At 44.9% G+C, this 18,216-nt stretch overlaps 1 protein-coding gene across 1 annotated transcript; it reads left to right on the top strand.

The window, feature by feature from the left end:
- The first annotated feature begins 6,455 nt into the window (after positions 1-6,455).
- On the top strand, positions 6,456-16,826 carry PSMB4 (proteasome 20S subunit beta 4). Its single transcript, XM_032968747.2, has 8 exons — positions 6,456-6,617; positions 8,696-8,902; positions 10,523-10,606; positions 10,839-10,901; positions 12,294-12,375; positions 13,982-14,098; positions 14,368-14,456; positions 16,582-16,826. The coding sequence occupies exons 1-8, from the start codon at positions 6,505-6,507 to the stop codon at positions 16,592-16,594; spliced, it is 768 nt and encodes a 255-aa protein (XP_032824638.1). The 5' UTR covers positions 6,456-6,504; the 3' UTR covers positions 16,595-16,826.
- Positions 16,827-18,216: the final 1,390 nt, after the last annotated feature.

The following is an 18,216-nucleotide window of genomic DNA, read 5'->3' as shown; positions in this document are numbered from 1 at the left end:
ATTTGATTCACCCCCCCCCCCACCGCGTGCCTCCACCCCGTGCCTCCCCCCGACGTCTCCCCCCCCTCTCCCCCGCTAATTGGACTCGAGCGGTAACTAATTGGTCGTCCCGAGTAATTTGGAACTGATCCCGCGGTCGTTGGGACTGATGATTGTGAGTGGATGCGCGATGCTGATTGTGGGTGATCAGATCAGCTCGTTGTACAGCAGATGTTGGCTGGATTGATGCATCGTGGCACCGTGAGCTGGTGGCGACGATTTGGAGAGGGCCTTCATTCATCAGGGGATTCTATGTATGTATGTATGCATGCGTATTCCGTGCACGTGGAGTGTGTGTGTGTATGTGTGTATGCTTTTGGGGAGCGTTGGCGCAGTGGTTAGCACCACGCTGCGCTACGAACCCCAATTCCCGCTCACGGCCAACATCAGCGACGATTATCTGAGCCGGTCCTGGGCCTCCCCCTAGGTCGACTCAGCCACAAATGAGTACCTGGTGCGGTGTGTAAACATCGCCACTGGGGAGACAAAGGCGGTCGGGCGTGGTGCTGGCCACCCACCCCATGCGTACCCTACCGGCCTTAATAGGTGCTCGCGAACATCACTTGGCCCAACAGTCTGTTACAGGCTGTGGTTGGATCTTTGTCTTAGTCTTCTGTTTGTACGTGGTACTTCGTACGTAGCCAACCTTGCTAATCGGAGGTGCGGGGGAAGGACAACAAGCATTGATCATGACTGACGCTGATGATGATCTTTGGGAGTCTCTGACCTTCCTTTAGCACCTCTATCGCCATATCGGTCGCGAGCGGTCTAACGATATCGAGTAATCCATTATTGTCGATTTTTCGTAATCACAATACACGGTTCGAATCGATGTATTGAGATCTATGGACAATTGTATGCAAATTGTCTGGTTATGGTTACGTTTCGAAGAGTTGATCGAACAACAAAAATTGCAGAAAAAACTGTGATTAAAATCGAGACTTTTTCGGAATCGTGAATCAGTCTGTGCAGAGTTTTGAGTGTTTGTACCCTGGGTATATATGCGTGGCGGGTTTTCTCCGGGTTTTTCCGGTTTTTCATCCCACATGCAAAACACTAAATAAAAACACAGTGATTGGCCAAACATCCTAAAGCAGGACCCTCCCGAGAAGCAGTCTTGAGACTCTTTGAGGCTTTCTAAGATCAATACTAGCCATGTGTCGTTGTGATTTCATGTAATTGATTATGCATAACAATGTTATTATTATAGATGCACGTTAAGAGTTTCATTTAGGTTATTGCAAGGCACGATGAGTCATCTGTGCGAGTGTAAATACAGGGTATCCGCACAAGAGTAGAACAAAAAGAGCGCGGCATCTTTCATTGTTATTTTCCAAGTTTTAGATAATTAATATGGGGGTCACAAGACATCCGGGACACCATTCTAGTGCACGGCCCTTTGTAAATCCATTGCTGGATGAATGGTCGTGGGAGATGTTTAACCATACTTTACCACGCAGGTCATTGTGGGCTGTGAAGTTGGGGTAATGGGGTGGTGGAGGCGGAGGGAGGATCCTTAACGCAGTTCAAACGCCACGGCGCCACCGCTCCAGTAAATACAAAATAACCCGATCAGATTGCCAATTTAACAACTCTGCAACGGGAAACATTTAAAAATGTAATTCTCATCACATGCCATGAAGTTCAATGCAGTTTTCATTTCTTATTATCCGTTTTATCCCTGTGGCCCCTCTATTATTCTAGTTGCTATGACGAAGGGCCATTTCCCGAAACGTAGCTCGTTAATTACATATCCTTTTTAGGCCATACAGTGTTTTTTTTACGAAGGTTCTGAATTTTTTGGTTATTTGTGCATGTGTTTAGAGTGTGACACGCTTCGCACGCTTCATGTTTGCTCAACCGTGCCCCTCGCGGAATCCGATTCATTTCAAGAGGCACTCTTCGTCCGCGTAGCACGCGTTTAGCAATCATCAGGCGCGTCGAGCGCGCCGTGACTTCACTCGCATTTGATCTCTATTTTTTCTTTCTTCCTCGGCATCTCGCTAATTAAGTAGCTTCAAGTGATTTTTTTTAAATTCATGATGGTCCCGTAACCATATATGAATAGCAGTAAATTAGTCTTTGTTAAATAAATAAATTAAGCCTTCGTTAAATAACTTCGGGAGGAAAAACAACCACTACCTCTCAGTAGCCAACCCCGTCTATCGCTTTGCGATCTACCAAGTAGTTTAATAAAATACGTGATTCGTCGACTACTTGACAGTTATTTACAAATGTTTCGCTATGAGACCAGCCCTGAGTGGAAATCGCCTTCGACTACTTAAATGAGCAAGATGCCGAGGAATAAATAAATCTGGACAACGCTTCGGAAGTGGCAGAGAAAAACTACACAGCAGCACATTTTGGTTGGTAATAACCTTCGTTTACGACCGTCAATTACCACGTTTGTTTGTTGTGAAATATCCATTAAGGACCCCCCGTCCCCCCCCCTTGTCCACTGCTGTACCCGTTCTCTACAATATCAATGTGTTGTTTTTTGTGTCTGTTGTTATTCGTTGTTGCTGATGTGCTCACGCGCTACGGATCTCCCTTGTCAAAATAGCTGGGTAACTGAGCTAGAACGGAATCGTAATCAATATCAACTCGATGCAGAGCGCAGTGGTCTGTGTCGGAGGATTGGAGGTTGGCGAATCCCGTGCGTGTAATCGTCTCTTTCGAATGTGCGGCTGGGTGGCGGTGGAGGCATTGCTTGAGGTGCGAGTTTTATCAAGCTCGGCAAACGCCTATTGTGTCTCCGCTACATCATCGGAATGCTAAGTTGTAATAATAGTAATTTAAAATTACAATGATGCAATTGAGTGAATAACGTGCCAAAGGATGCGTAATTAGGACGCAATGTGATCCAACTAAGGACGAAGTTGATGATGAACATTATGGCTATCATCATCACGCCGCCACGTGCTGCAGGCTGCATCAGCTGATGCTCGTTCGAGCGACCGCGGAGGAACAGTGTTGATGATGATGGTGGTGTGATGATAGTGATGTTGGTGATGATGGTGAGTGATCGTAATGATGGTAGTGATAGTTCTATTGATAATGATTCTGATAATGAAGATGTGATTATGAGAACGATGATCATGATGATGATAATCAAGCTTAAAATGTTGACAAAACATCATGATTATAATGGTGGTCATAGTGATGACAATGCAGATGATGCTATTCATGCTGCTGCTTTATGATATGATGGAGATAGCAACCATGATGCGAATGATTATGATGTGATCAGGATGACAGCGATTTCTTCTTAGAAATGTTTATTCATTGAAGATGATGGATGATGACAGTAGTGATGGTGATCATGATGACGGAAAATTATGATCGATGACAATTATGTCAGAGCCCTTGTGATCGACGGCGTGCCATGTTAAGGCGCTATACAAATTGTAATATATATAAATACTAACCAAATAAACTGATAGACACGACGTCTCGGTCAAAAGGACGGAAGAATCTCATGGCTCCTCACTGCACGGGTGCACGGCTCAAAGATCCGTTCACCGTGTTGGGGGCGCATTCGCGGCTGCTGCTGGGATGCTCAACGTCGAAGGGAAAGGCACCAGCCCACATAAGACATCTCTTTCGACTTAAGCCGGTGGTGGAAATTACACATTCCCCTGGAGAAGACCATCTATCCACGGGATAAACAAGCGCTGATTTGCCGAAAAGTGGTACTTATTGTATCGATCCTCACTAGATGATGGGCTGGGTGGCAATTAAAGGGTATTTAAAAGATCCGCCATGTCAACTAAGAGTTACAGACCTCCACGTGGCCAGGAGATGGAGGGATTAGCAATGGATTCGTATTCCGTTTGTACAGAGAGTGGTATCGACTCCGATGGGTGTTGGGTTTCCTCCGCCACAATGCTCAACTCACCCCCCACCCACCCCCCATTAACAATGGAATTGGCCAAACATCCCAAATAAAAGAGGGCTTTCCTGAAAATGAGTCTTAAATTTCGGTGAAGCTTTCCAGCCAGTGGCCTCGTTACGACAATATCAGCTCAGGGGGTGCGTCAACGGGTCAATATTTTATTTGTCTCGCACGGCCGCTTCCTAGGCTATACATCGCGGCTCCTAATCACACCATTAAACAAGTGTTTGTTATTTTACACTGTTGTTGAAAACAAATCCCATGGTGGTTGTCAAGGGGGCCCCAACTCGTTGCTTTGGCCACCAGGGGAGGGGCAAGGCACCCCCTGCCCCCACGCTCGTTATGCTACTGGTTCCAGAAGGCCTACAGCGTCCTCGTTCATGATCAATCCACTGCTTCACGCCTCGCAAAATAAACTGTCACGTCCAGTGTTGTGCAAATGCGCTCATGGCCAAATCATCCAGAATTGTCTGGATCTCCTAGGATCTCGGAAGATCAGCGGGGACGAGTCTGGAAGGTGCTTTAAACTGCTTGTTGTGTTTAGTTTGTTGTTTTTCCCCGCACCTCCGATTAGCACGGTTGGCCAAGTACGGTGCGAAAGAAGTTCATTACACATATACATACACGGGCGCCCATCGTGCACAAAGTTGTGAAAGGGCTACATTGTAGGTAGCGGAGGGCAGTGTAGAAAAAAATAAAGTGCATTTGTACTGAGTAGAACACACTCCTTTTGAAGATATTGCCTCGTGTGTACGGGCATTGAGGGAGCTACGTGATTAAAGGATGTGGCACCACACCGGGGAACTACAGGGATGAGACTCGCGACTCGAGGTGCTGAATGTGAATCCAAACAAAGACACCCTGAGCCTCGGGCCCACAGCTCGTGTCTGCGACGCAGAGTTGTGACCAGCGGACATACGCGAGGCTTATTCTTGGTTCTTTCGGTAAAGTCCCGTAGAAGGGAAACAATAAAATAATAAAAATATAAAACAATGAAATTCTCACGACGTTTCGACTGCAACACAAGCAATCATTATCAGGTGTGAAAACCACAAGATTCTGGCTTAGCAATCATTGGAAGGATTTGATAAACCATTTCGGGTCTTAATTGATTGATCACGCTTAAGGTGGCTTTCAGACTGCACCCATCATTTTCGTCTCCCCCCTCCTCTTTTCCGAACATAGATGGACTCGTCCATCTGAACAAACGGTTAAATCGCTCTCCGTGGTGCTAACGTTAAAAAACAAATCGCCACTTTTTAAAATTTTCTTGTTGTGTTTCTCATTCTACGTGACTTTACCGAAAGAACCAAAGAAGATTTCTTGTTGTGGTTTTCACACCTGATGATGATTGCTTGTGTTGCAGTCGAAACGTCGTGATAATTTTATTGTTTTATATTTTTATTATTTTATTGTTTCCCTTCTACGTGACTTTACCAAAAGAACCAAGAATATAGGTTGTGATAATTCTACATGACGTTTTACAACAATAACAGACGTGTCACAGTGACAATAGACACGCTGCCGATTGTTCCAAGTGTGGAACAGTATGTTTTATTAAATCGCTTCAAGCCATTTGGGTTCAAAATTAAAACATATTGTCGGCGTCTTATTTTCATGTTTATATCTGCTATAAATTAAGCGACATTACATTCAAATGTAAAACGTAGGCGACATTACATTGAAATGTACATTGAAATGTAATGTCGCATTAACGTTAGGCGATATTGCGCATTGTCATACTATACTTCTATGCTTCCATGTCAATTTCTCCTTCACCAACCGTCACAGTTACCAACGTGATGGACAAATAGCCAAGTAAATCCTGGGCCTTCATCCAACAGTGGATTTAAACACAAAAAGAACTACAGTACTAATGTACAGCGATGACTTTTTTCACTCTGAAAGTATAAAAAAGCCCTCTGACCTGGCACGAAAACGCGGTGATATTTATTAGTGCAGCCCCGCCCCTTTATCTCCATATAAGGAGTGGGGTGGTGTCATAGACTACTCGCCGCCTCTATCTCCATATAAGGAATGGGGGGTCAGTCAACCCGCCCTCTATCTCCATATAAGGCGTGCGGGGGATTGTCTCATAGACTACCCGCCCCCTCTATGTCCATATAAAGAGTGGGAGGGGGTCATAGTCAACCCGCCCCTCTATCTCCATATAAAGAGTGGGGGGGGGGGATCATAGTCAACCCACCCCTCTATCTCCATATGAGTGCGGGGGCGGGGTGTTATTACCAACCTGCCCTTCTATCTCCATATAAGGAGTCGGGGGGGGGGGCGTCATAGTCAACCCGCCCCTCTATCAAACATATTCGGAGTTGGGGGGGGGCGCTATAGCTAAACCGCTCCTCTATCGTCATATAAGGAGTAAGGGGGAGGGGCGTCAAAGTCAACCCGCCCCTATATCTCTATATAAGGAGTGGGGGCGTCAAAATCAACACGCCCCTCCGTTCGAGGGGCGGATAATCATATTCGACCCGCCCCCCTGACCATATAAGGAGTGGGGACGGACGTCAAGGTGTGTGACGTCACGTGCGACCGGCTCAAAGAAAGCAGACATGGCGCAGATGTGGAGTTCGGCCTCCGGAGGCCTCGCCGCGCTTCCCGGCGCCTTCTACTCGCTCCCCGGGCCCGGCGCGGCCGCGGCCCTCGGGCCCGCGAGGCACACGCTGTAAGTGAGAGGAGACGGGGCAGATGAGGGGGGTGGTGGTGGTGGGAGGAAACCGGCAGAGACAGCGATGAGATCAATGGACCGCGTCCTCGACTAGCGTTGTCATGCAGGCCCGCTGGGGGTTGGAGGAGGCCTCTTGTAAAGGGTTCCCCTAAACTGCGTCGGTCGCGATCTATCCACTGCTGGATGACGCCTTGTCCGTGCTGTCTGTCGTAGGGGATGTTTGGCAGGCCATACTTCACCACACTGGGCCGGTGCGAGTTTGTGAATTGGGAGTCCAGGACCCGTTAAGATGTCACTCTCCACTGAGGTTAGCCTTGGCCGGGAATCAAACTCGTGTTGGCATGTTCATAGCGCAGTGAGCCGCTCCACCTCCACGTGATATACAAGGAGATATATATTGTTACATTAAAAACCTCTGCATTTCAATTAACAATCGTCGCACGTAATCTTTATTGTCCATTGCTAGAGGATAGGCCTTCCGAAGTCGCCATCTGCCATGCAATAATAATCCGTCTACGCTCAGGGGTCTGAAACCAACACTCACAAGAAGGGACGTTTATTTTCGAATTCTGTAAATAAAAAAACCCCCTCAGGATTTTAAGAGCCGCAATGCACCGTGTGGTGGCTACGAGAGTCTGTGGTGGTCCTTGCTAAATAGGCGTCACGAAGCGGTCCTTAAAGAGCCGCGCGTGCGGCTCCGGGAGTGTGGCGGGGTTGACGACCACCGCTTTAGAGCGTAAATAATAGAATAAAGTAAATGCACGTGTTTTTTGTTTGTTGCAGCAAAATAAAAACGGCTGCCCGTTTAATGGTGGGGGGGTGGGGGGCAAGTCAAAGGAGCCGCAAGGGGGCAGCCGCAGGTTGCCGACTCCTGGTCGAGAGACAATTCCATCGCTCCCGGCCCCGCGGTTGATGTCCTCGAGCGTATTCTTGGTTCTTTCGGTAAAGTCACGTAGATAGAAAATAAAAAAATAAAAATAATTGATAAAAATAAAAAAAATGTAACGTCGTGGGTTTTTTGCTTTAATTTTTTTCAATTTATTTAAATTTTTTATTGATATTTATTTTATTATGTAATTTTTTTAATCACGTGACTTTACCCAAATAACCAATAATATGAATGTCACTGTCGTTAATCTCGAGCGATCGCGAGGCATTATCCCTTCCAGCGACGCATCCTAGCGGAATGATTTAAGGTGGAATTAAGCCTCAGGTGTCCCCCCCCCCTATTATGTACGTATGTAGAGCTTCGTAGCCAACTGTGTTAATCGGAGGTACGGGGAAGGACGACAAACTAAATACAAAGCAGTTCTAAATAAATAAGATCGTAGTGTATGCATCGTCTCAGGCCGGTCAGTGCGCACTTGATTTGGTGGACATCCTCTTGGAACGCGTCCAAGAGGATAAATCGCCGATAAGGGGCCATACATTTAGTACGTACGCAAAGATCTGTCAAAACTTGACCCCTCCCTGTACGCACGCGTACTTCTTACACCCCCCCCCGACCTGTGTACGTACGCTTGACGCACCCCCCCCCCCCGAATCATATTGAACGGCCGATATTTAATCCACGCAGAAACGATGAAGGATTGATTAAATTGAACGTGTTTAAGCAAACAGATAGTCCACCGCCGGACTATCTTAACTCATTTGAAATCCAATGTAGACAAATGATTATCGAGGCTTCACCCCCCCCCCCCCCGTTTCCTATGCGTACGTACATCGTCAGTAGACCCCCCCCCATACGCAAGCATATGCATTTAGGTTAACCCCCCCCTGCCCCCTCCATGCTTACGTACTAAATGGATGGACCCTAACATGGAGCAATTTTACAGAAGACATTTAATGTGCGAGTGCATTGTTGCATTGCAAAATCGTGGGAGGTGGTGGTGGCTTAGGCAGGCATTTATCCAAAAGTGGATTGACCCTAGCGATGATTATTATGACTTTATTTGTCTGAATTCCGTCCCTGAATGTGGACACTTTGTGGAACTGCATCGTGTATCGACAAGAGAAGTGCTAATGAAGTTGAATCTTACATATTCTCCACGTGCCGCCTCCTTCCTATTTTCCAGGAACCCCATGGTGGCCGGGGCGTCCGTACTGGGCATCAAGTTCAATGGCGGGGTGCTGGTGGCGGCTGACATGCTGGGCTCGTACGGCTCGCTGGCCCGCTTCCGCAACATCTCCCGCCTCATGGCGGTCAACGACAAGACATTGCTGGGGGCATCGGGCGACTACGCCGACTTCCAGTACCTCAAGGATGTCCTGGAGCAGATGGTGTAAGTGGAAAGTGGCCTGCAAGGGTCGTAATGGTGTGGACTCGCTGTGATGAGGTCACACAGCGGAGTGTATTTGTTTATTGCTCATTTTCCAGTGATCCATTGGGAATAGAGTTACATCTTATGCCCTGTTTTCATGGCCACTGGGAACCGGGCTTTGTTAACCCAACACTGGGTCTGTATTCAGAATCAGAATTTTTGTTTATCCTTGAGGAATCCGATGAGCTAAGCTAGCAAGCTCTTTTTAACAGATCAGAATATTTATTTATACTGGATGTCCAGTTGGGGCAGGTCAGTAAGTTACAACATGAAACAATACAACAAACTATAGTACTGAGCAAATCAGGGTAAATTTGGATTATTTCCTCAATTTTACCCGGATTATGCTTTTGGGATCATGTTATTCGACAAATTATCCTTTGAGTCTCAGCGGTGCACCCCTTTGAGTTGGAGAACAGTCCACAGGAGCAGAAACCACAGCTACCTCCGATATCTATTGAACTGGCCTCTGGCCCGTCTCCTTTCACGAAGCATCGCTAATTACCGTTATCAAAGTCATTGGATTAAACTGTTCAGCAATCAATGCACGTAGATTTTCTGTTCTGTTGGTCAGCATCAATCACTCCATCCATGGCTGGATAAAGGCCTCCCCACACAATTGTCATCTCACATGGTCTGCCACAATCTTATTTCCTGTACATTAATTTATCTCATCACTCTTAACGTGGTGGCCATTCTCTCGGATGCTTTCTCTGCTTTGACTGGCATTGCATCACCAAGTCTTGTCCATCGGCCATCATCCCTGCTAGTAATGTGTCCTGACCAAACCAACTTTCCATAACGATCACTTTGTCTCGTTGTGTTTTGTAACCATTTGTTGAATTTTGACTTAAAACTTTCGTGACTGCAGGAATTCATATTCTTAGTTCTTTCGGTAAAGTCACTTAGATAGAAAAAAAATGGTGTGGGTTTTTTGCCTTTATTATTTTCAATTTATTTTAATTAGATTTTACAATTTTTGTGTTTTATTTTTGCTTTTATTATTTTCATGTATTATTATTTTTGCTATCTACGTGACTTTACCGAAAGAACCAAGAATATAACCATTTGTTGCTTTTTCGAGCCCAGTGTAATTCCAAACATCCATCTTGCATACTTGTCAACCCCTTATCAGTGCCCTACCTTATTACAGACCAATTCGGACCTTATTGGTCACCCCGTGCCCTGATAAATCTCAACGTTCATCCTACCAAGTCCCATGACAAGGGAGAAACACAAACAAATAAAAAAAATTTGTCCATATTGAAAAGGCTGTACACCGTACGGACCTGAATACTATAAGAATACGGGTAAACTGTACAGGTTGACAGGTATGCATCTTGTAATGCTAATTTGTAAACTTTAAAAAAATATTGTTTAATTTTCTTTGGTCGGTATCCATGTTTCTGATCTCATGTGTCTTAGCAGGTACGATGCATTGATTTAAAACTGTCTTCCGTGGCATATTGTCATATTCCATCTCATTACTAAATTGAGGTCTTCCAAAAGCGGTCCATCTTTGCTGTTCTTCACCTTTCTCTCTGTATATTATTGCTTCTAAGCATTTCATTGTGGTTACAGGATTGACGATCAGGTGTTGGAGGATGGACACTACTACACCCCCAAGGCCATTCACTCCTGGCTTACCCGGGTGATGTACAACAGGTAAAGCCCAACCTCCACATCTAGAGTTACAGCATTTGCCCCAACAGTCTGTTAAAAGCCATATGGGGAATCTTTTCTGTATGCGTGGTCATGTTTATGGTCTCTCTCTTCCAAGGATTTTTGTGGAAATTTGCATTTGATCTCCATTCAGCAGGAGATATGCTACTCCTGTTGTCTTTTGACTATATTTTTGTGTTTGGCATGCCTTCTCAAATGGCGGTTTGTTCACCAGGAGGAGCAAATTCAATCCACTGTGGAACACGATCGTGGTTGGAGGCTACCACAAAGGGGAGAGGTGAGCTGAGCTTTTGCACCACATCAGTCAATGCTATTTTGGGGCCCGAGTGTCGGAGTGGTGCGTTTTAACAGATCTTGTGTAACGGCACCACAACGACAAAATCACCTGGAATGTGCCCGACCTCGTCAGATCTTGCAAACTAAGCCAGGTTGAGCTTGGATAGTGCTAGGATGGGTGACCGCCCATGCATCAACAATTTGTCCTTATGATTGCAGGGCCATGTTTTTCATAATAAAGGTTTTTGGGTTAGATCGCGTTATTTATAAATGTGTCGTAACCCTCCACCACCCGACACGGCCAATCAGCAAAAAAAAAGTGTCACGTTGACAAAAGACAAATAATTATTACTGGCAAAGACTAATTAGAGAATCCATTGAAATTGAGAGGAATAAAAATAACTTTAATCGCTCTGACAGCTACAGGCTTAGTGTGGCCTGGAAGCGTATTATTAAATAATACACATTACATTTTGATTTAAAGCTTTCGTGACTGCAGTGATTCATGTTCTTGGCTCTTTCCGTGGAGTCGCGTTGGGGGGAAGCAATAAAATAATAAAATGTATATATTTGTTGTTTTGTTGTTTTCCTTCAGCGTGGCTTTGCCGAGGGAGCTAGGAATATGAATGCACATTACAATTCCTTATAGGGGAAACACATACTAATTAATGGATTACTAACATAGCATATAATCACTAACACACATTACAACTAATTACTAATCTACAACTCATTACTAATCATAACCATTGACTGATTACTAATCGATTATATAATTACAATACCCCCCCTCCGCCTCTAATCACTGCACCTGATATGAGTTAAATGATGACGTCACCCTGCTGCTCTATTTAAAACCGGGAGCAAGCGAGGGCTTTATTATTTTGGCGAATTGCCCGATGATGCTGGATGTATTTACCAGCGAAACGTCATACTCAAAAACTGTAAATGTTGTGGATTCACTCTTCAACACACCGGTGGGCTAAAGTAGTGAATTATGTGTCTTTTGTCAACGTGACACTTTTTTTTTGCCGATTGGCCGTGTCGGGTGGTGGAGGGTTACGACACATTTATAAATAACGCGATCTAACCCAAAAACCTTTATTATGAATAATATTGGTCGCGAAAGCCTACGTGTTAAAGGGCCACGTTTGTGGGCAGCAGAAAGCAATGCTGCGTAATTCATTGTTGACGTGTACTTCTACTCTCCTACATTTACAATGCCTGTCTTTACCAACCCACAAGAATTAGTTTGGTGAGGCACGTTCATATAACCACCCCACGACCCACGGCTTGGGGAGACCCTCTTGCACTCGTGGACTGACAAGAGATCTGTACATGTGTATGTGCTCACACGTGTAACGATGCACTGTGGTCGTTCCCTTGTGTGCAGTTTCCTTGGCTACGTGGACAAGCTGGGTGTGGCTTACGAGTCTCCCGTGGTGGCGACAGGATTCGGAGCTTACCTGGCCTTGGTATGATCTGAAAGACGAGGGGCTTAATTGTGTGTGTTATACTTGGACACTGCCCTTTGGAGGCCATGATTGAAAGATGGGTGAGGGCCAATTGCCAAGACAGACATTTGAATGGTCTCCCCATGTCCGGTGATGGTGGAATACTGCAAGGGCAGATCTTGGTGGTTGCTTGTCTACTGTGCAGCATCTGCGGGATCTGGCAGAGGATAGAATGTGTGGTGACATCAGCGGATTTGGCCATGGTAACATCTTGATCTTGAGTGATTGCCCTGCACGTAACCGTTAGAACAACACATGGGAGGGGCGGCAACCTCCCTCCATAAATGGAAAATTAAGGAGTTTCCTAATTGCGACTGGTGAAGTGTCATCCATCACTCGCCACGCTGTATTGTAGGGGTCTGAGTATATGGGTATTTGTGCAAGTCAGTGGGTCGCTGGCTATTCAAACCTGATCTACCCTTGTAAATGTTGTTATCGCCACAAGACAGAGGACATGGGTCGATGAGAGTCTACGTACGTTTACTGGGCTCGAAATCAGTGTGCGAGTCTCCCTAATTGAGGAATTTAGCAGTCGCCTAATTGAGACTGCGGTGAAGTGCAATCAATCACTAACGTCACCGGTCATTACCCAATCTCACGCTTTTGCAGGAGGTACAAATGGAATCCATCTGGTGACCCCAGGTGCCATTGATTTGCTTTGCAAACTCAAAATACGCAGTTTTAAACTCTTTTTTGAGAAGAACTGAGAAGACTGCATCCAGTGCAAAAGCAATTCCAATACTTGTTGTAAAAACATTTTTGCCAAAATGCATTACCAGTGGTGCATAAGTAACAAAACCTCAACTCGTTCATCAATGCTTTTGGGGAATTACCGTAGAGTCTAACGTTACTTGACATTTATCGCGGCAGTTTCTCAATCTTCTGAGACAGTTTTAACCATGACGGACTGTGTTTTTTTTGCCCGTATTAGTATTGAACTGCGTGTTCTGGTGTTGGTATGTTTGGATGTTGGTATGACATGGTTTGTTAGCATTGGTGTGATGGTCTTGGTATGATATGTTGATGTGGTTGGTATGACCGGTTTGGTCGCCTTTATTGATGTGTTTATTGGCACCCCTCTTAGTTTGATTGTGTTAGTGTTATTGTGTCAGTACTGAAGGGTTGCGTGGATCTTGGTTTTATTACCTGTGTTCGTGTGGATGTATGGATATGTTGGATTGATCAAGTATGTTGGTGCTGGTGCTCATGGCTTGGTGTCATTGTTCGTGTTAGTTTGATTGTGTTGGTGGGAGTGGTCTTTTTATGTTGGTTTGATCAACTGTATGGATGTTGATTTGTGGTAAGATTGTATTGTGACTGTTAGTGTGACTTTTTCGTGCCAGTTTAATTGAGGTTGTGAGTGTGTGTTGGTTCTATTGATGTTGGTGTTGCCTTGATTGTCCGTGTTGATGTTCGTTCCACTGACTGTTGGTGCAGGCTTGACTGCTTGCGTTGGTATGAGAGTTTGTATGGTTGATATTTGTTAGCGACCTGATTAAACGATTTATATGCAGGTAACTGATACGACTGTTCGACTGACTGTGTGTGCCCCTGTATTCTCGTCCAGCCTCTCTTGAGGGACGAGCAAGAGAAGAATCCAGACATGTCCCAGCAGGAGGCCATGGAGCTAATGGAGCGCTGCCTCAAGATCCTCTATTATCGCGACGCTCGTTCCTACAACAAGGTGAGTCCCACGTTCCCGATTTGTCCCCTTGCGTGGCTCCCAGCAGACCTCTCATCCTGCGAGGCTGTCCTGCCGAGACAAGAGAAGGAGCAACCCCAAAATAAATAAGTGTGCAAATATCATTCCGGCTCATGGATTACTCTGAACGTGTTCCTGCGCGGAATAGCCTGAAGGAGTATTTAATAATTTAGTAAGGACAGTCAATGGGTATGAGTTAGTTTTTTAGTGTTGCGTTGTTAATGTGCATCTATTTTGTGATTGTGTCGCAGTTTGAGATAGCGGTGGTGACGAAGGAGGGCTCCAAGGTGCTGCCTCCCGCCACCCTGGAGACCAACTGGGACATTGCCTACATGATCAAGTGAGTGCTGGAACAGCTGCGAATGTATGAACAGCTGCGAATGTATGTACAGTGAAGGAAAAAAGTATTTGATCCTCTGCTGATTTTGTACGTTTGCCCACTGACAAAGAAATGATCAGTCTATAATTTTAATGGTAGGTTTATTTGAACAGTGAGAGACAGAATAACAACAAGAAAATCCAGAAAAACGCATGTCAAAAATGTTATAAATTGATTTGCATTTTAATGAGGGAAATAAGTATTTGACCCCTCTGCAAAACATGGCTTAGTACTTGGTGGCAAAACCCTTGTTGGCAATCACATAGGTCAGACGTTTCTTGTAGTTGGCCACCAGGTTTGCACACATCTCAGGAGGGATTTTGTCCCACTCCTCTTTGCAGATCTTCTCCAAATCATTAAGGTTTCGAGGCTGACGTTTGGCAACTCAAACCACCTCCCTCCACAGATTTTCTATGGGATTAAGGTCTGGAGACTGGCTAGGCCACTCCAGGACCTTAATGTGCTTCTTCTTGAGCCACTCCTTTGTTGCCTTGGCCGTGTGTTTTGGGTCATTGTCATGCTGGAATACCCATCGACCTATTTTCAATGCCCTGGCTGAGGGAAGGAGGTTCTCACCCAAGATTTTACGGTACATGGCCCTGTCCATCGTCCCTTTGATGCGGTGAAGTTGTCCTGTCCCCTTAGCAGAAAAGCACCCCCAAAGCATAATGTTTCCACCTCCATGTTTGACGGTGGGGATGGTGTTCTTGGGGTCATAGGCAGCATTCCTCCTCCTCCAAACACAGCGAGTTGAGTTGATGCCAAAGAGCTCCATTTTGGTCTCATCTGACCACAACACTTTCACCCAGTTGTCTTCTGAATCATTCAGATGTTCATTGGCAAACTTCAGACGGGCATGTATATGTGCTTTCTTGAGCAGGGGGACCTTGCGGGCGCTGCAGGATTTCAGTCCTTCACGGCGTAGTGTGTTACCAATTGTTTTCTTGGTGACTATGGTCCCAGCTGCCTTTAGATCATTGACAAGATCCTCCCGTGTAGTTCTGGGCTGATTCCTCACCGTTCTCATTATCATTGCAACTCCACGAGGTGAGATCTTGCATGGAGCCCCAGGCCGAGGAAGATTGACAGTTATTTTGTGTTTCTTCCATTTGCGAATAATCGCATCAACTGTTGTCACCTTCTCACCAAGCTGCTTGGCAATGGTCTCGTAGCCTATTCCAGCCTTGTGTAGGTCTACAATCTTGTCCCTGACATCCTTGGAGAGCTCTTTGGTCTTGGCCATGGTGGAGAGTTTGGAATTTGATTGATTGCTTCTGTGGACAGGTGTCTTTTATACAGGTAACAAGCTGAGATTAGGAGCACTCCCTTTAAGAGTGTGCTCCTAATCTCAGCTCGTTACCTGTATAAAAAACACCTGGGAGCCAGAAATCTTTCTGATTGAGAGGGGGTCAAATACTTATTTCCCTCATTAAAATGCAAATAAATTTATAACATTTTTGACATGCGTTTTTCTGGATTTTCTTGTTATTCTGTCTCTCACTGTTCAAATAAACCTAGCATTAAAAATATAGACTGATCATTTCTTTGTCAGTGGGCAGGGGATCAAATACTTTTTTCACTCACAGTATGTATGTTGAACTACTTTGGCACTGTACGTAACCAACTGCTAATCGGGGGTTTTCACACATGACATAAACCTGCCGCCTCATTTGCTATTAACAGGCTTGTTCTTTTAAATGGGCGTTATGTGCGTTCCGTAAAAGCCTCCTTTCGTAATAATAAATAAAATGAACTAGAATCGTAATTTAATTTTGGGTTAGGCCGCATAATAATGTTCGCAATATTCATGTCCATGAATACCTCCAGCGCCTGACAACCAAATACATAAAATTGTCACTTGCACAAGCATTTAACGAGTCATGTTATTCTTGTCTTAGCTCACCAGTAAGTTGAACAATTTTCACAACCAAATTTAGCAATTAGATATGTTTTGCTTGAAATTGCATCAATCATTTTCAGGTGAAAGACCAAGAGGTAATTCTCACTTCCTGATCATAATATTGGCAACAAAAACCTTCATATGAAGATAACTAACATGTTGGTGTGTTCTTGTGTTGTGTTGCAGGGGATTTGAATGAGGATCTTGGATGCGTGCGTTCCTGGCTATAGTTTGTGGGGGTGGTGAAAAGATACCCGATGCAGATTGGATATTGGAGTTTGTTTTTATTTCCAGGATTGTTTTTTTTTCATAAGTTGTATGTGAGTATAAGTTGTCCATTACACGGGTTCTGGAGAGGCCCTACTTTTGCAACGTGAAAACAAAAAATGTACCTGACCGCGGCGTTAATAATAAACCCATTAAATTACGAAGTTTGTTGTGAATTCATTTGTGGGTGCATGCAGTGATCCAAGGCTACCACTAGGGAGCAGTGTTCGACAGCCCCAGTTCACAATGCCCATGATTGCCCAGTCACAATGATGTAGTTTTGCTGTGTAATGATCACTGGATGTGCAGTCAGCTCCATTGTAAACAGTGTAATCCGGTGAGGTGGTAACACAGTAGTTAATGCAGTCCAATAGATCCTGAACTGAGTTCAATGATTGGCTATGGTTAACAGTGGAGCATGATGTCTGAACTGATTCTGAGCTCCCTCTTTCCTGAACACACACTGACCAGCAAAGTGGTTTATGGTCACACAGCCCCAGTGAGAAATATCATGTGGAAAGTATTTCATCCAGCAGTGGATTGACATAGGGATGTGCACAGACCAGTACGGTGTGGGTCCGTTAACCTTCTCTTGCCTCTCGCCCAAGGTCACCCCATCAGTGACCCCATCAGTGACCCAATCAACCACCCAATACATCATGTGCTTGTACAGCGCATTTGTCAATCCACTGCTGGATGAGGGCCCTCCCCCATGCTGTGCGGGTCGTGTGGGGGCTACTTGGGTACACCTCGCCACGCTGGTCGGTGCAGGTTAGTGCAGGCGGGGAGCATAGACGGAGCATCATCCAATACATTCAACATCGTTTAATTTACAGCACTGCACCAAGCCTGTACCCACATCTCCATGAATATCCAATGTACCCTACATGTTATTTTGTAAGAGAGCCAATACGATACTTGTTGCTATGGCAGGTATATTGTATGACCATCTTGTCAGGACATTTCCCGTAAGCTCTAAAACTAGTTGGTACAATACATACCGTGCAGTTTTTCTGAAACCACAATGGCCACATCTGTAAAACATTTTTATAACGACGGCTACAGTAAACTTAAAAATATATATGAATCATGATCAGAATGGTATCGTATTACAATCCATGGTTTAAAAGTTGTCGAATAAATGTGACATTTCGATTTAAAGCTTTCGTGACTGCAAGGATTCATCTTCTTTGGTTCTTTCGGTAAAGCCACGTAGAATGAGAATAAAATAATACATTTATAAAATAAAATAACAATAAAATTCTCACGACGTTTTGGCCACAACACAAGCGGCCTTCATCAGGTGAAGGGACGAGACTGTCTGGAGGACAGCGCTGGAGCGAAAAAGCCACGCTCAGATCGCGACCTTTAAGCTGTGTGAGAAGAAACAAAGCGCCTTGACAAAGGAATTAGCATAGAATTTAGCATTGAAATAGCTGAGTGATTAGCTTGTGACTGGTCACAGAAATAGCTATGTTGAATACTGCTTGTGTTGTGGCCGAAACGTTGTGAGAATTTTATTGTGTTATTTTATTTTATCAATTTATTATTTTA

Source organism: Petromyzon marinus, chromosome 40 (genome assembly GCF_048934315.1).
Source record: "Petromyzon marinus isolate PM22_M1 ecotype Great Lakes invasive population chromosome 40, UKy_Petmar_22M1.pri1.0, whole genome shotgun sequence".
NCBI lineage: Eukaryota > Metazoa > Chordata > Hyperoartia > Petromyzontiformes > Petromyzontidae > Petromyzon > Petromyzon marinus.
Note: the sequence above shows the minus strand (reverse complement) of the source record. Positions and strands in the feature narration are given on the sequence as shown.

Bases quoted from the DNA above. Each gene is read 5' to 3' on its own strand.
- PSMB4 (XM_032968747.2), top strand. From the start codon at position 6,505: ATGGCGCAGATGTGGAGTTCGGCCTCCGGAGGCCTCGCCGCGCTTCCC. The intron at 10,902-12,293 runs GTGAGCTGAGCT...CCTTGTGTGCAG, and splicing joins GGCTACCACAAAGGGGAGAG to TTTCCTTGGCTACGTGGACA. The intron at 12,376-13,981 runs GTATGATCTGAA...ATTCTCGTCCAG, and splicing joins TCGGAGCTTACCTGGCCTTG to CCTCTCTTGAGGGACGAGCA.